At 33.2% G+C, this 16,668-nt stretch overlaps 3 protein-coding genes across 8 annotated transcripts in view; 1 reads left to right on the forward strand and 2 right to left on the reverse strand.

The window, feature by feature from the left end:
• Positions 1-4,609, reverse strand: part of pxb (putative Hedgehog signaling attenuator pxb) — a 317,882-nt gene extending 313,273 nt beyond the window's left edge. For 4 of the 5 annotated variants that reach the window (XM_089852717.1, XM_089852722.1, XM_089852715.1 and 1 more), the window contains exon 1: positions 4,235-4,609. The gene's annotated coding sequence lies outside the window, so the exon portion shown is untranslated. The remainder of the gene's footprint in view (positions 1-4,234) is intronic. The other variant, XM_089852721.1, reaches the window with a different exon arrangement.
• A 522-nt stretch (positions 4,610-5,131) lies between these two features.
• Positions 5,132-9,548, reverse strand: Rab4 (RAS oncogene family member Rab4). Its single transcript, XM_089852732.1, has 6 exons — positions 9,363-9,548; positions 9,072-9,152; positions 8,822-8,999; positions 8,577-8,731; positions 8,416-8,511; positions 5,132-7,866 (listed from the first exon to the last, which is right to left on the reverse strand). The coding sequence occupies exons 1-6, from the start codon at positions 9,376-9,378 to the stop codon at positions 7,760-7,762; spliced, it is 633 nt and encodes a 210-aa protein (XP_089708858.1). The 5' UTR covers positions 9,379-9,548; the 3' UTR covers positions 5,132-7,759.
• A 393-nt stretch (positions 9,549-9,941) lies between these two features.
• Positions 9,942-15,940, forward strand: LOC149623290 (delta(14)-sterol reductase TM7SF2-like). 2 transcript variants are annotated; one of them, XM_089852738.1, is made up of 13 exons: positions 9,942-10,097; positions 10,527-10,710; positions 10,775-11,320; positions 11,389-11,529; positions 11,590-11,784; positions 12,433-12,628; positions 12,709-12,906; positions 12,973-13,076; positions 13,153-13,272; positions 13,350-13,518; positions 14,026-14,106; positions 14,194-14,313; positions 14,877-15,940. In XM_089852738.1, exons 2-13 carry the CDS (start codon positions 10,558-10,560, stop codon positions 15,035-15,037), a joined length of 2,184 nt encoding a protein of 727 aa, XP_089708864.1. In that variant the 5' UTR covers positions 9,942-10,097; positions 10,527-10,557; the 3' UTR covers positions 15,038-15,940. The 2 variants fall into 2 exon arrangements, with proteins under 2 accessions (XP_089708864.1, XP_089708865.1); XM_089852739.1 differs by having other exon boundaries at positions 9,955-10,104.
• Positions 15,941-16,668: the final 728 nt, after the last annotated feature.

Raw genomic sequence — 16,668 nt, forward strand, 5'->3', positions numbered from 1 at the left:
CGACGGCGCGTGGCGGAACCCAATTCTCTCCTACCTCCTACCCCCCCCCGTCCGCGATAATTGCCCGATATTGTAATAACGTATTTAGTCAAATAAGGGAGTGGGGACCGACCGACGAGAGCATTGGCTGGAGTAGCCTTTACTTAGCCCAAACTAATGGGACGTATCGATACCGCCTAAGGAGCCAGCCCTTTCAAACCTATCTGAAGTTATACGCGTATGTACACGTAAAACAAATACCTTCAAATAGGTAGGTCTAGAATTAAAAAAATAATAATAATAATAGCAATAAAAAAAGCTTCCCCTTAATTTCAAGATTGGGGTAATTACTACAGCGGTAATTATTATTACCTAAAAATCTTTATTTAAACTCTATATTACCGCGCCAAATCCAGTGACCTTGATATACTATAATCTAATCTTCCCTGGTTCGTGCACAATGTGAATTTTCAGGGTTGCCACGAAATTTTCAAGACCAAATTCCCTGACTTTTTCTGAGATTTTCCCTGACCTTTTTAGGCCGAAAGTGTAAATGTTTACAGCACGTTTTAAGTGCTTATAATTAAATAAACTCTATAAATAAAGTTTTCCAATGTATTTGTTGCACCAAAATGAATAAGAAACATTTTAACTATAAATAACCGTCTAAGAGATTTTTAAAGGCATTTACCTTGACTTTTGCCTGACTTTGATGAAATTTTTAAAATTCCCTAACTTTTCCCTGACCATTTCGGCTCATTTTCAAATTACCTGACTTTTCCAGGTTTTCCCTGACCCGTGGTAACCCTGATTTTGTATCGACAAGCGCCTTGTTATTGTATTCCTCGTGTATATAGTGCAAAAAATTGTTCATGAAAAATAGTCAAAAATGAATGAAAACCAAACTTTTAGGTTATTCTTCTAATATTTATATTTTATTTTTGAACCAAGTACTGGTCAAAATAAAGATTAAAAAAATAGTTCTAAAATATGGTACAGTTAAGCCCAATCTCCTTAAATATTTTAATTAAAATTGAAAACTGAGGAATTTTTGAGAAGTTATAATTACGCACCCTTCCCTATTCTTGTAATTAAGCTATAATTCCACTTCAACTTGAATATACAGGGTGTTTTCGAAAAGTCCATCAATAATGAAAGGGCGTATTTATTGGGCCATTTTGAGTCGAAAATGTTCTATGACATTTTGCCGTCCGACCCACGGTTTTCGAGTTATGATTTGAATATTTTAGGGATGACCCCTTCATTAAATTAGCGCTGTCTTTCAATTTCTTAATTAAATTTAAGGGGGTCATCCGTAAATTACTCCAATCATAACTTGAAAACAGTGGCCCGGACGGAAAAATGTCATAGAACATTTTCGACTCAAAATGACCCAATAAATACGCCCTTTCATTATTGATGGACCTTTCACAAACACCCTGTATACTATAACATATAGACTTACTATCTACCGAGAGTGGGCTTTACAAAATTTATGAGGGGGGTATCCCTCTTTTGGTCCTAAAATCGTGGCGAAGAGAGAAAGGGGGGAAGAGCTCGTACGAAATATCTTGGTCCTAAAATGACTTCATTAGTCCGACATAACTGAAATTCTCCGAGTAACTGACTTGAAAGGATACACGCGGCGGCGGCGGCTAGATGGACCCCCAATTTTATTAGGATTCAATCTAAAAGGGATGAGTGCCTATCCACGAGGCTCTAAAAGTCCAACCCAGTTTAGGCCTAAAATTATTTCCCAACGACCTATTTTAAAGTTGTTACTTCAAGTTGGAACTTTTCATAATTAGGAGGCGCATTCACATTGCAAAATATTTCGAGAATGGAATGGACAAGAACTTTTAAATCGTGACCAATGTCAGTCACCAACAATGTAAATGTTTCCCTGAATCCCTTGAAACCAGTATAATTATAGATAGTTTAGACACATGGAGGATTCATACCTTTTACACCAGGAGGCCTGGCTATCTGGAGGACAGAAACTCATCTGCTTTTGTCCGCCAGGTAGCCTGACCTTCTGGTGTAAATGGTGGTATGAATCCTCCATGTGTGTAAACTATCTATAACTATCACGTTTTAAGAACAAATGACGTGAAGATGGTTAAATTTTAGCTACATCATTAAATTATAAAGTTACGTCTATTTAATTTACAAGGTCCAAAAAAACTGTCATATTTTTTAAAAAATTTTCTACCTCAAGTCAGATGACAAAAATCTCAGAAATAACGCTTTAAAAACTGTACTTTCTCTTGGTGACACTGAGGGGCTTAAGATCATGGATCAATAAATCTTTGAATATGCGAACAGGGCGAAATTGGCGATGGTAATTTTGGGTTCACACTATCCAAGACTCCGAGAGTCATTAGGAGACGATAACCTAATAGGTGCGTATCGTTCATTAAGGGCGGTCAAACGCCTGCAAACGCCTTCGTCGTGCGGGGGAACAAAACCTTGGCGTATAAACGTGTGTGTAAGGGAGGGGGGGGGGTAAAATTTGTAATAGGTAAATTAGATTGGCCAAAGCCCATCGACTATTAAAATAGCTACCGTAAGACACTCGGAGAGACTAGATTCCTATAGGACCGAGGTATAGCTTATTCTTCGACAGAGTCAGATATTCAAATTTCACGAGCTTGGCATAACCCAAACTATCCCCGTCAATTTGCATTTAAATATCGGAGCGCAATTATCAAAATTACTAAGCATAAATCTAAACCTAGGCGTTTGCCAGGTAATGGCACTAAGTGAAAATTTTCCATACAGTCAATGTTACAGTCTGCCAACTCTTTAATTACGCAAAACCCCGGAGATATATTAACGGCATCCAATAGTATCTTCCCGTAGACTCTAATACGGTTACAGCCTGAAGCTGTCAGTACACCTAATATCTCATATTGTGTAAGAACTAATCGGTAATTATTTAACCGGAAATTGATTCAAAATTCTATTCACTTTACGTAAAAAAATGGTGTAATGTTATGAAGCACGCGTATAAGAGGTTCGCAGGAATTTTTATGGGGGCCCCAAAATCACGTGACCGTGTATAATTAGCTTAAATTAGAAACAACCCTTATCCTCTTTTTCGCGCTGCAACTCTGCCGCTTTACACCCAAGTTAAACTGCTCAGTAATATCGCCATCGCACCCTTTTCTAGAGTTAATGGGGCATTTGGGCTAGCCCCCCCCCTCCCGGGTTGAAACATTTTCCCAACTTTTATTACAAGGGGGAGGGTTTATTCTATCTTAAGAAAATAGCGCCGTTTCCATCCCCCCACTCGTCTTAAATCTAGCTTGCTTTTTCAATTTATGCGTAATTAGATCCACATATTGAATTTAGTATTTACTCTTAAGGGGGAAATTGTAGCTAGACTAATCTAATTGCTAAGCCTAAATCTTGTACGTGTGTAACCATGGTAACTTTAATTTTTTATATCATTGTTTATTTATTATATTGATGTAATTACATTATTGGGACTTAACTAAATCTAATATCAATACATCCCCTTTCTCACTATTTAACCCCATTATTCTACGGGCTGATTAAGCTCTGACGTCAAAGCTATAACAAAAAAAAGAGAGTTTTTGCAGCTTTGCTAAGCGGAAGAAAAGGATTTAAGCGTTGAGGCGGACACTAATTGCCGTATAATGTCAACCCCAGACCAACAATTACACATTGGACTTCAATCGATTCCTAATGGAAAGAGGAGCGACGAGCGCCAGCCAAACTCTTTCCCCTTTACCCGGCAAAAATAGGAACAGATACAAAATTCGCGATAAAATAATTAATACAGCGGAACAGAAGATAACCCTCATAGAATGATGTCTCTATCTTCCTTTCCCCGGTTATAACTTATTAATTTTATGTACGCGAACACACAGTCATCACGAACACCGCTAGAAATGACTTCACTTGCGCCATCTATGGAAAGCTATTCACATGAGGGAAATGACAAGGAGGAATAATAAATTTACTACTGTAGTAGTAAGTGAAGTAAAAATATTTTACTCTTGTAATATTACTCCTAGTTAAAGTTCATTTATTAGGAGGAATGGAGGATTAATACCTCTATCACTGGAGTGGTATAACAACAACCTAAGTTGTTACAAAACCTATAACATTACTTCTAGTTGTCGAGTTGTATTACAATAAGAATTTTTAGTAATATATATTTATCCCTGGATGGTAATAAGTGTTAAAACTACCTATACCTATAAAAAAGTTTTAAAAAACAACTCACCCATATTTTGGAAAATAATTAATTTTGTTGTTGCCGATGGTAAAATGTCCGCACTTTATGAGAGAGGCAAGTGGCCACCGTTAAGGCTAAGAAAACTTTTGACACTTGATGTCGTTGATGATCACCATAGCTCACTCGATCATGTAACACAACCTAAGCCTCGGCCAATTGAGTGATTAACTCATCCCATAGACGATTTTGGTTGATTACTTCTTTCTTACATTAAAACCGTTTCACGCAAGATATTTTGTATTTCACGGATGCAGAAACACTTAAACATTACTTTTGTTCGAAAAATATACCGAAACACAATTAAAATTACTTAAAACAATTTAATTAACGGAGCCGATAATTTCTGCCCCGTTAGCCATTTCAAGTTTTCAACTTCAGGGCGCTCTTTGCCGCGTAGATCCTGATTCCTCATTGGCTTTAATGACTCACGTGAAGCTTTAGACCAATCACAGCTAACTTTGGTGGAGAGACTGGAAATCGTGAAAAAGGGGGTTAATGAATTTTTCTATATGTCTATCTTCAGAAATAGTTGAAAAAATCTTGAATAATTTAAAATTTAATAAATATATAGTTGTTTTAATTATTCAGATACATTAATTATCGATTGGGAAAACAAAATTTTAAGCAATAGTTCAAAAAATACCTTCATATTTTAAGAAAACCAATAAAAGGCAATTATTAGCGAGTCTTACTCTGAGATGTTGATATTGCTCTTGATGTCTGTCTATCTTTATAAAATAATGTTTAATTAACCATTTTAACTTAAAATTAAGGAAATTTTGAGGAAAAAACTTTATCAGGCTTAGAATATAAGTGAAAAATATGAACTCTGGATATCTATTAGGCTTAACACATAAAAGAAAACACACAAAGAAAACAAAAGAATTCCTCCACAATAAATTTTATTCAAATGCCATATAACTATTTAGAAGTTATTAATTTTCCTTAAAAAGCTTCGTTATATACATTATATTTTACACGTGTGTATTAACAATATTTTATTGTAGCTACTATGGTTTTTAAATCGCTAAACTAAGGTGACAGTTAAGACAAACAGCTTTGTATCTTATCGTTCCCATTATATAAACAAGCTTTACAGTTATAATTAACGTAATTAAAATGCCAAAGCTTAATGAAAACTTGTAGTTATCATAAAACCTTGGCAAGATCATAAAGAACCAACCGGTACATGAATAAGTAATTGGTACATAGTTTCTGACGCAATTAAGCCTAATTAATTTACAATTTGGAATTGTTAACAGTGTCATTTTAATTTTGTGCCCATTGATAATGAGTGAGATTTTATTGTCTAATTCGTATTCGCTACAGTATGGATCATTAAAACCTAGTGTGGTGTAATTAACCTTGATTTATTTAATAAAGAATAAATATATCATTAACTTCCGTGATTAATACTTCAAAATTAAATAAAAATAAAAATAAAAGCAATAAGTCGTTAAAATTCTTATTTAAAGAAAATGAGATTTAAGATTTTCCTCCATTTAAATTTCCTTCTAAAGCTTACAAAGGTCAAAGGTCTATACTTCTAACAACAAATTAACAAATTATTTTCCAAATACAGTATTTGTTTTTTTTTTGTACAAGTAGAAATATATTACAATTCGAGTTAAAACTACACTACCATTTTTTTTATATAAGACACCCTCAAAAAACCAGGAATGCGCTTTGAAATTATCGACATAAAATTAACTAGAAATTAATTAGTCTTGATTAAATTAAAATTAAAACAAAGAAGATAATTAATACAATTATTAATTAAAGGGAAATATCTGGTTACATAACATTATAGTTACCTTAAAAGAAAGGCCTGGCTTTTTTCTAAATATAGAAGAACAAATATAAACTATCTCTAATTACAAAATAATTAGCATTTAATTAGTCTTAAAAATAATCAAGGACTACTGCGCCATCTGCCATTGGTCTAGTGGCGTCTGCTAAATCGAACCAATCTTACCCTTACATGATTGGTTGAATTCTCACTGGCTGAGAGAGGTAAGGGTAAGGTAGAGGTTTGCTTTAGCAGACGCCACTAAAGCAATGGCGGATGGCGCATGCAGTAGTCCTACATTGTTTTTAAGACTAATTAAACACTAATTATTTTATAATAAGAGATCATTTATTTATTTTGGAATATTTAATTCCTTTTATATTTAGAATAAGGCCAATCTTTTAAGGTATAATGTTATGTTACCTGACTTTTCCTTTAATTATAATTATACTGAATGACTAAATTCATTTTAGATCCAATTATTCAATCTTGACTGTGCAATTTTAAATTTAGTTTTTCAAATTTTATAATTTTTGTACATAATCTTTATTCAGATCCTTATTTTCCTTTAATTCTTCCACGGAGCTGTATTGTAGAAGGAGTAGAGACTCGTAGCTTCCCCTCTACTAAAAAAAGCTAGACCTTATTTGTCCATAAAAGGGGGTATGAATTTTGACCCTCCCTCCAAACCTAGGCGAGCCAATGTAAACAATAAAGATGGCCGCGAGCTACGAACCTTCAGGAGGGTTAAGCCTCGGTCTTTTTTGTATGGACTTCCGAGTGACGGGAGTTTCTCAACGGTTTGCAAATCTTATTTAAATTTTTATTTTCACTATTATTCCTATTTATATTAATTATAATATGGAAAATATTCAAAGAATTAAGCCGCGAAAGAAGAAAACGGGCGCCTTCTTTAAAACACGTGACGTCAGAGATTGTTTACATTGGCTCAGTATGCGCGAAAATTGTGCGCGGAGCACTAGTACGCTTATGTCTAGGCCCTAGAGGCCTAGTCTCTACTCCTTCTACAATACACATCCGTGATTCTTCCATCACTTACTTCCTAAGGAGATGGTAAACATACTTAAATTACAAATTCACAACCCTTTAGTTTAATTTTATTCCAAATATGGCATGATATTATTTTAATTTTAATTTTAGTTTAAACTTTCGAAATTGGCATTTAATTTTTATTACTGTTTTAATTTCAATTTTTATTTTTGAAATGTTAAATAAATTTAATTTAATTTAACTATGGATGGATTTGAAGCGTCTCTTCATTTCATTTGCTTTTGGAATAAATTAAGTTTAAAACATTCAATAAAGACAGAAGACAGTTTAATTGACTCCTCAAATAATTAACGTAACTTTAAATTTAAAAGAAAAATAAATTCAAAATATATAGAAAATTATTTTAAAATAATTAATTAATAAACGATTCAAAATAATATAATTTTTTTAAACAAGAAATGCGCAGTTGCAGTATATAAACAAATTATTTCTGACCGGGGCGATAATGTTAACTTTTAAATATTATTTTAACAGTGAGATTTCTTATTCATTAATTTATGTTTTTGCAAAATTCCACGGGGAAAAATAAAATCAAATTAATTAATTAATTAATAAATTGAGATTTTATACGAGATCCTGTTAGTTTGAGGTTTAGGGAAGGGAAGGGAGAAATACTAATTATTAACTTGGGATATTGATTAACTCCGTCTTATTCAGCAAGCGCAATCTGGTCGTTTTTGCTGCTGTTGACGATTCAAACGACGTAGAGAGGCATCGCCATACTGAATACCTGAACCTATTCGTTCAGGATCCAATTCCCCTAAAATGAAAGGTTTATTCAAATTATTTATACCAAAAACAATTAACAATTTTTTCAGGGAGCCCACTCTTAAATTTAAATTCCTTATAGGAAAAATAGGAATTTTTTTCCCGGAATTATAGGATTTTATAGGAGAAAAAATCACGTGTTTTTATAGGAAAATATAGGACTAAAAATGCAGCTCTAATATAATACAATTTTGGGCTTAAACTATGTAGAAAAATCCGAAAAAATAAAAAATAACAAATTGGATTTTACTTTGAAAACTCAGAAGAACTTAATTAAAATATAACATAATATAATATATAAAAAATCCTAAGCGAGCTCCACAATTTCGGTCTCCATTCAAATGTGATCTCGATAAAAAAAAAGCTAAATTTTGATAAATTTGATGCAGAACTATACGAAAACTTCGACTAAGTCAAAAATATAGGATATTATAGGACCTTTCATGAAATTATAGGATAATAAAGGACAGGTTCAAAAATATAGGAATTTATAGGAATTATAGGACCGGTACGGGCTCCCTGGAATTATGAAATAATTTACCAGATTCAATCTTTGCCAATATTGTTTTTGCACATTTTAAGAAAGCTTCCTCTACATTTTCACCCGTCAAAGCACTGGCTTCTAGAAACATCAATTCTAAAGAGGATTGATTATTTAATTAGTAACTTGAAATTTAATTAAAATTTGATTAAAATACGTACCATTCTCTTGGGCAAATCTGCTGGCTTCTAAGAACGTAACTTCACGGTCGTCCTCCAAATCTTTTTTATTCCCAACTAATAATATGACAATATTAGGACTAGCGAGAGTTCTTGCGTCCGTCAGCCAATTTGCCAAAGCATTGTAAGTTTCTCGGCTATAAACATTGATAAAAGTGATTATTAATTTTAATTAAATTTAACTTTTTTATGTTTACACTTTACAGGAAGAAAAATTTCAAACAAACCTTGTGATATCATAAACCAATAAGGCTCCCGCAGCTCCTCTATAGTAACTTCTCGTAACTGAACGAAATCTTTCTTGACCAGCTGTATCCCAGATTTGTAATTTAACGGATCTACCCCCAACATTAACAACTTTGGAACCAAACTCAACTCCAATAGTGTGGTTTGATTCAGACTTGACTAAGAAACGAAAGATTTTAATTATTTTAAGACGTAAATATAGTTCATTCTAATAATTATTGGTATACGTACATTTACTTTCAATGAACTGGTGTAAAAGGCAGGATTTCCCAGTGCCAGCGCTTCCGATAACCAGAAACTTGAACAAGAAATCTGTCAAAAGTATTATAACATTATAAAGAATATTGTGGCCAGTCTACGTGGTATTTTTATGGAATTAAATTTACAAAATTTATAGGAAATGACTAAGAGATTAAGTAGAAACAATGGGATTGCGTTAAAAACGGTGCAAAACAATAATTATAGGCTTGGCTTCATATTCATATCATAACAAGATCATTTTAGCGAAAACAGGCTTCTTACCGTAAGTTTCGGACATGATGACGAGGGTTACTTTAACTTTGAACTATTTCGTTAATTAAAACGGCCTTTAAAGGCAATTATATTGAAAGAACTCATTAAAATTATATAAAATTTGATGTTGAACAACGTTCTATATAACGTAAGGCTTAGCTCCCTACCCTAACAAACTAATTTTAGCTGCGTTCAGTGAGATACATTTAACATCCTCGCTCCATAATAAAACATTCGATAGTTTAAAACCTGATTTTATGACACACCACACTGAACGCAGCCGTTGCGGGGGAAGTCAAATCTAGGGGGAAAAAAAACCTTGATTTATTTGAATGACGTCATTTAAAGGAACGATTTGTGCGACATCTGTCAGATTATTTTTGTTATTTATAAAATATATTTTTCGTTTAAAATTTAACTTTTTTCTAATTTAGTAAAATTATTAGCTAAATATTTTTTGAATAAAAATAATTATTAAATATTTTATTTTTTATTCTTGAAAATACATAGATGTCAGCTATTGCCGATAACTCTCCCGGTGTTCCGCCTTGATCCGTTTCTGATTGGTCAAAAGAGAGCGTCATATTGACGAAATATTTGAACCCACAAATCACGAGACTTCCCGCCATAGTTCTTTCAAAATTTGCGAAGCCAATGCTAGGCCTAAGTCCCTAACGCGGGCCTGGGAAAGTTCGTTAACCGTTACGCGGCTTCGGTTGTTGAAAGTTTTTGAATTATTTAAATGTAAGTAGTAAGTAATTTCTTTAATTAACAATATTTAGGTGTTGAAATATATATGTTAAGAATATGTATTTGAACTTTGCACGAAATTATATATTCAAAAATAAAATTTATACATTATGAACAGTTATAAGTGTAGTAAAGTACTAAAGTTATAGCATGTCATGTCAGTATGTAATTTGATATTGCAAGCTGGGGTCCTTTTCTGCAAGTACATTCAAGGCTTCCTTAATGAACCTTTGTTTGCCAAGGTAGTTGAACTGTTAATGGGGGCCCAACTATCGAAATATAAAATAGTACATCTTGGCAGGGGGTCAATTTTCTTTTTGGCATGTTTGCAGAGTCAACCTTTCTAGATAAATATAGAGTTATACATACTCGGAATGCTCTGTGTTTCGAATTGAAAGGAATACTCTATTTGTTATTATTTAGGCTTTGAAATTTCAAAGAAGTCAAGTTCAAAATGTCGGATTTTAAAGTGGGAGAAGAGGTAATGGCCAAATGGTCTGGAAGTAAACGTTACTTTAAAGGGAAGGTTGTCAAAACAGTAGGCTCTTCCGTTAATGTTGTTTTTGAGGATGGTACCACGTCTACGTTGAAAATTGGAGAAGTTCAAGTAATTTTGACCAAGATTTAAGTTTCTCGGCAAAATATTAATAACGATTTGAATTGAAACCTAGAAATTGAAAGAAACTGCAGGACGTAGTACCAGCAGATCACGTAGCAAACCTCGTTCTCCTCAGAAAGCTCCTAAAGCTCGCAGCCGCAGTAGGAGTGTAAGCGTTGGAAGACAATCTGGAGCTGAGAGAAGTCGCTCAAAGTCCAAAACCAAAACTCCCACTCAAACTCCTAGCTCTCCCAAAAAAAGTCCAAAAAAGAAATCACCATCTCGATCAGCAACTTCAAAATCACCAGCCAGAAAGGCTACATCGAAATCACCGGCTCGTAAGGCTACATCGAAATCACCAGCTCGAGAAGCTTCTTCTTCAAAATCACCCAAGAGAGCCACACTCAAATCACCATCAAGATCTCCAGCCAGAACTAAGAGACAAACTACACCATCTTCAAGCCCAAAGAAGTCCGCCGTTAAGAAGAGGGAAAGTTCATTGAGTCCTGAAAAGAAATCTCCCAAGGCAAGGACTAGAGGAAGGCCATCAAAAACTGCAATAACTCTCTCAACATCGTCAATATCTACCATTGGATTAAAGGAATTAACAATTCAGGCTGTAAGTGTGGTAAAATTTGCTTGTAAGGAATTGAAATTAGATTAATCAATATAAATTAACTTTGTCAGAACAAATATGAACCCAAGAAAGATTCGAGTAAAAGCCAAGTTCAAAAAGGCCTTCAAGCCACAAATCTTAAAGAAAAAATTGCCCTTTTAGAAGAAGAACAAAAGCAACAGAGTGAAAAGATCTTTGTTGCCCGATTAAGAGTAAAGTTTTAACCTTTTAATTATTCTTTTAAGTTTAGTGTTAATGAAACTTTTTGGTAGTCTGCGAGACAAAGCATTTTGCAACAAGAAACACGTTCAATTCAAAGTGTGGATGAACTTGATCAAGTTTTGTCCATCAAACCATCAGCACCAGCTTCTAAGCGAGATATTTCATTCATAAGGAGCTTGGGGAGTCTCGTAATTCTTTTCGCTATGCCATTACAAGTTTTATTCCTCATTTTGGCTTGTGCAAGGGTAATTTATAATGGCTTTTTTGAATTTCATGTTCATTTAATCGCAATTGTTAATCGCGATTGTTGTTAATTTAATCGCGATTTTTGTTAATTTAATCGCGATTCTTGTTCGTTTTAATCGCGATTCTTGTTCGTTTTAATCGCGATTTTTGTTCGTTTTAATCGCGATTTTTGTTCGTTTTAATCGCGATTTTTGTTCGTTTTAATCGCGATTTTTGTTCTTTTTAATCGCGATTCTTGTTCTTTTTAATCGCGATTCTTGTTCTTTTTAATCGCGATTCTTGTTCTTTTTAATCGCGATTCTTGTTCGTTTTAATCGCGATTCTCGTTCGTTTTAATCGCGATCCTCGTTTTTTTAATCGCGATCCTCGTTTTTTTTAATCGCGATCCTCGTTTTTTTTAATCGCGATCCTCGTTCCTTTTAATCGCGATCCTCGTTCCTTTTAATCGCGATCCTCGTTCCTTTTAATCGCGATTCTCGTTCGTTTTAATCGCGATTCTCGTTCCTTTTAATCGCGATTCTCGTTCCTTTTAATCGCGATTCTCGTTCCTTTTAATCGCGATTCTCGTTCCTTTTAATCGCGATTCTCGTTCCTTTTAATCGCGATTCTCGTTCCTTTTAATCGCGATTCTTGTTTTAAACTTTCAGAACCAAGGCAAATTATTTGCTATGCCTTACATTTCTAAAAACTGGAGATTTTATATCACCCCTATCCCAACGGCCGCATTTTTTGGATTTGTTTTGCTTCAAGGTTTGCTTCAAATCCTTCCAATTGGCCCCATTGTCGAAGGCTTTATTCAGGCTTCAAAAGTACCTAAGAAGAATTTAACTTACCGTAAAAATGGTCCGTTTCTTTGCTTCTTTATTTTAATTATTTTTAATTACTTCATTATAGTTAATCTTTCTTTTTCTTCATATTTTTAGGTCTAATTGCCTTGGTCATTACGCTGTCTTTGATTCCCGTTGCCATATATTTCGACAAACTTCCGACCGAGTTTATCCGAGCTCATTTATTGCATTTGGCTAGCGCCGATATTGTTTTCTGCCTAATTTTATCCGTGGCTCTTTATGTCAAATCATTTTACGCGCCACCTCATGATGTCAATCCATCTGGAGATACGAGTAATTATAATTAATCTATTAATTAAATGGTTTTAAAGTAAAACTAATCAGAAATGTTTTTATCAGAATATTTCTATCACAATTTCGTTGTTGGTCGTCAATTGAACCCGCGTATTGGAATGAATCTGGATTTGAAATTTTTGCTATTTAGAATTGGTCTTATAGCATGGGTAAATTTAAAATTAATTCTTCCTTCCTTATTAATTAATTAATCGTCCAATTTAAAAATTATTTAATTATCTTCAGGCTTTAATCGTCGTTCTTTTGCTGTACAAAGTGTACGCGGTAAACCATAGCATTCACTGCACTTTGGCCATGACTGGTGCCATGCAATTGTTGTACATTGTTGACCTACTTTGGCGTGAAGTATGTATTATGAAGTTAATTCATCCTTTTTGTTAATTAATTAATTAATTAATTAGCGTTTTTTTAATTATTTTAAGGAACAAATTTTGGCCACGCCTGCCATGTTATACGATGGGGTTGGTTTTTACAATGTTTTTCAAATTAGCGCCTTGATCCCCTTCACTGCCACTTTACCAGTCTTGTATCTAGTTGACCGTAAAACAGAAATGCCTTATTACTGTCTGACTGCAATTGTCGTTCTTTATCGTAAGTTTTGCTCGAATCTGCGAGAGTCAACTTAATCAGGGTTCGTACACGACCTGGAAAAGTCAGGGAAATTGAAAATGGGCCTAAAAGGTCAGGGAAAAGTCAGGGAAATTGAAAATGTGCCTAAAAAGTCAGGGAAATGTCAGGGAAAAATATATTGGTGGGAAATTTATAGTCTGGATAACAGTATAAGGGTGACCATAAAAGTGTTGTCTGAGACTTGATCGCTTCGCTCGCTCTGGTTATTTATGATTTACTTATGGTTAAATTTAAACGAATTAATTGGCTTATCTTTATAACAATGACAACTCGTGCAAAAATGATTCGAGTGAATTTAGATTGGTTTTCATATATTTACGCCTTGTAAGTTATTATTGCATATGGTCAGGGAAATTTGTAGAATTTAGTCAGGGAAAACCTGGAAAGTCAGGGAATTTCATTCCAAAAATTTTGTACGAACCCTGTTAATACAAAAGAACTAATCTTATTTTTCTACAATAACTATAGTCATTGGATTCTATATCTCTCGCAAATCAAACACTGTGAAATATTCGGTTATGAAGAACCCACACGCTCAAGAAAACCAAAGTAAACAAAACAATCCTTAGGAGCGAGCCAATTTTTAATTAAATTAGTCGATATTTTAATATGGATTTATTTAATTTTAAACAACAGATATAGAAACGATTTCATCTAATAAAGGAGACTTGGTTTGTTCGGGACTTTGGGGTTTAGTTCGTCACCCTAATTACCTCGGAGATATTTTGCTCTTTCTTTCTTGGTCATTACCCTGTGGTAGTTAATGATTTTTTTATTTTATTTTATTTATCTTTAGTCTATTCAGATCAGGGGCGTGCGAGTACTCGTTAAGTTCGAGTACTTGACTCGATACTCGATAACAACAAATTGAGATACTCGAGAAAGATTCGAGTAGCTTTTTATCATCTTAAATACTAGAGTCCGAGGCTTACAACTATAGCAGACGATGAGTTCATGATCATTTATTTTGAAAATCACCTGTTCAATGTTTAATTGATCACTAACAATCTTTTTGAACTAGTTCGATGTTAGATAATTGAACATCTTCGTTATTTTCAAGAAATTTACAAAATTGCTACTCAACAAGTCAATATTTGAGACTCGATAATTACTCGAAAGAACCAAAATTTGACCTATCTAAATACTCGATACTCGAAAGTATTTTTGAGACTCGGCTCGATACTCGATAAGAAATTAGTTTCGATACTCGGACTCGGCTCGAAACCGAAAAAACGGGACTCGCACACCACTGATTCAGATTGTTTTGAATTTGATTTAAATTATTTAATCTTTCTTTTCGTAAATTTTATTTACAACAGAGTTTGCTGCTGGAGTTCCCTATGTTCCATTTGCATCGGCAATATTGATTTACATTTTGCGAACTTTTGAAGTTGAGAAACATATGGAAGAAAGATACGGGAGAGCTTTCTCGCAATATAAGAAAAGAGTCCCCAAAAGACTCGTCCCTTACGTTTTTTAAAACAAATTTAAAATAATCATAAGTTACCTTTAAAAGAGGAGTATTAAACTTAAATATTAGTGGATTTTTTTTTCTCTGTAAGCTTAAGTTTAAAAAAAATGATATTATGATTAATTTGAATAATTTAATTTTAATTTTTATACCCTCGTTATTGTTTTCTTTCTTTCTTCAAAATTAAAATCACTTTTTAATTAATTTAATATTTACCAGTCAGTTTTTGGAAATGTTAATTTCTTTTCCGTTTAAAAAAAATTAATTAATTACTCTTTCAACATTATTTTATATGCAATTAAAATTAAATATTTTAAGTCTATCCTTAAATTTTAATTATAATTGTACATAAAAAAGAAGAAAAAAAAATCCATGGATAATGAATACCGGTATTGTGTTTAAATAACGATATATATATATATTTTTGTCAAGCGCTAATGCTATATCAAGAGTATTTTTTGAGCATATTAATAAATATAATGAAGCCAAAAAGTATTCCGTTAAATTTTGTGAAAATGGTGTGATAAAAAATTTTAAGATAAGAAAAGTGAGAGATTATTTTTTCACACTGTAGTTCAATTTCAAAGAAATTCATCTCTAAAACATTATGTAAAATTTTAACATTTCATTACATCTATATTTGGAAAAAAAATTAAGCCAATAACGTTAGCGCTTGTCAAATATTATAAAATTTATTCAATTATGATGACATATTTGTTTATTCTATTTTTAAATCTGTAATATTTTTTGGCCCAATTTTTTTCTGTTTTTAAAAGTGTATCCTACTATTCTGAAATCTGCCAATTTTTTTATGTTTTAATGGGATTTCAATTTTTTTATCCGTCATTACATATTTACATCATAATTCACATCATAATTATTCGTCTCAATAAAATTTTTTTGTAATTTTGATTGTTTTGGCATTTTTTATCAGCGGGGGAAATAGTAGTGTAAAGGGTTTTGGAAGGCGCCTAAAGAATTTGTGTCAAGGCTTAGATAACCTTGGAAAGATTAAGAAAGAAGTTTATGTGATTTCAATCAGAGATAATGCATGTAGTATCAGAAGGGGATAATAGAAGAAGGATGACACTCTGTATCCTCTTAATGCTTTAGTTATGTAACGTCATTCTTCCCAAGCTCACCCTTTTAGTTTGCTTTCCCGCTCATCAAATTACAAATGGGCATCGCACCGTAAGGTGAATTCTATAATTGTTTGGGACTAAATCTCCAGCAATCATCCCACAAACTTCGTCTTGACGTGGGACAAAAATGCACAAGCGCATGCGTCTTGCCAAATATTTAAACGCTAATAGAGTAATGATGAGGGAACTATTTATCGTGTATGTGATTCGGTTTAGTAACCTTGCTCTAAATGATCCGATGTTGGGAAGAGTGACGTTACACTTACCCCGCTTTGTGGTACACTTCTCTCGAAGAGAAGTATTATATACTTCTGGTAGTATCTATCTAAAGGGATATATTCATTAGAAAATTTTGGTTTGGCTCCATCAAATAATAAAATTTATCGAAAAAAAGGTTTAATCTGTTTAATGTTTAAGCATTTCGCATTAAAATTTTGGAAAGAAATTTATGTTATTTCTGTCAGAGATAATGCCGTATCTATTTAAAGGGCAGTATTA

The sequence above is a fragment of the Phalangium opilio genome, unplaced genomic scaffold, assembly GCF_054372755.1.
Source record: "Phalangium opilio isolate 3A_F unplaced genomic scaffold, DU_Popi_V2 ptg000113l_1, whole genome shotgun sequence".
Taxonomy (NCBI): domain Eukaryota; kingdom Metazoa; phylum Arthropoda; class Arachnida; order Opiliones; family Phalangiidae; genus Phalangium; species Phalangium opilio.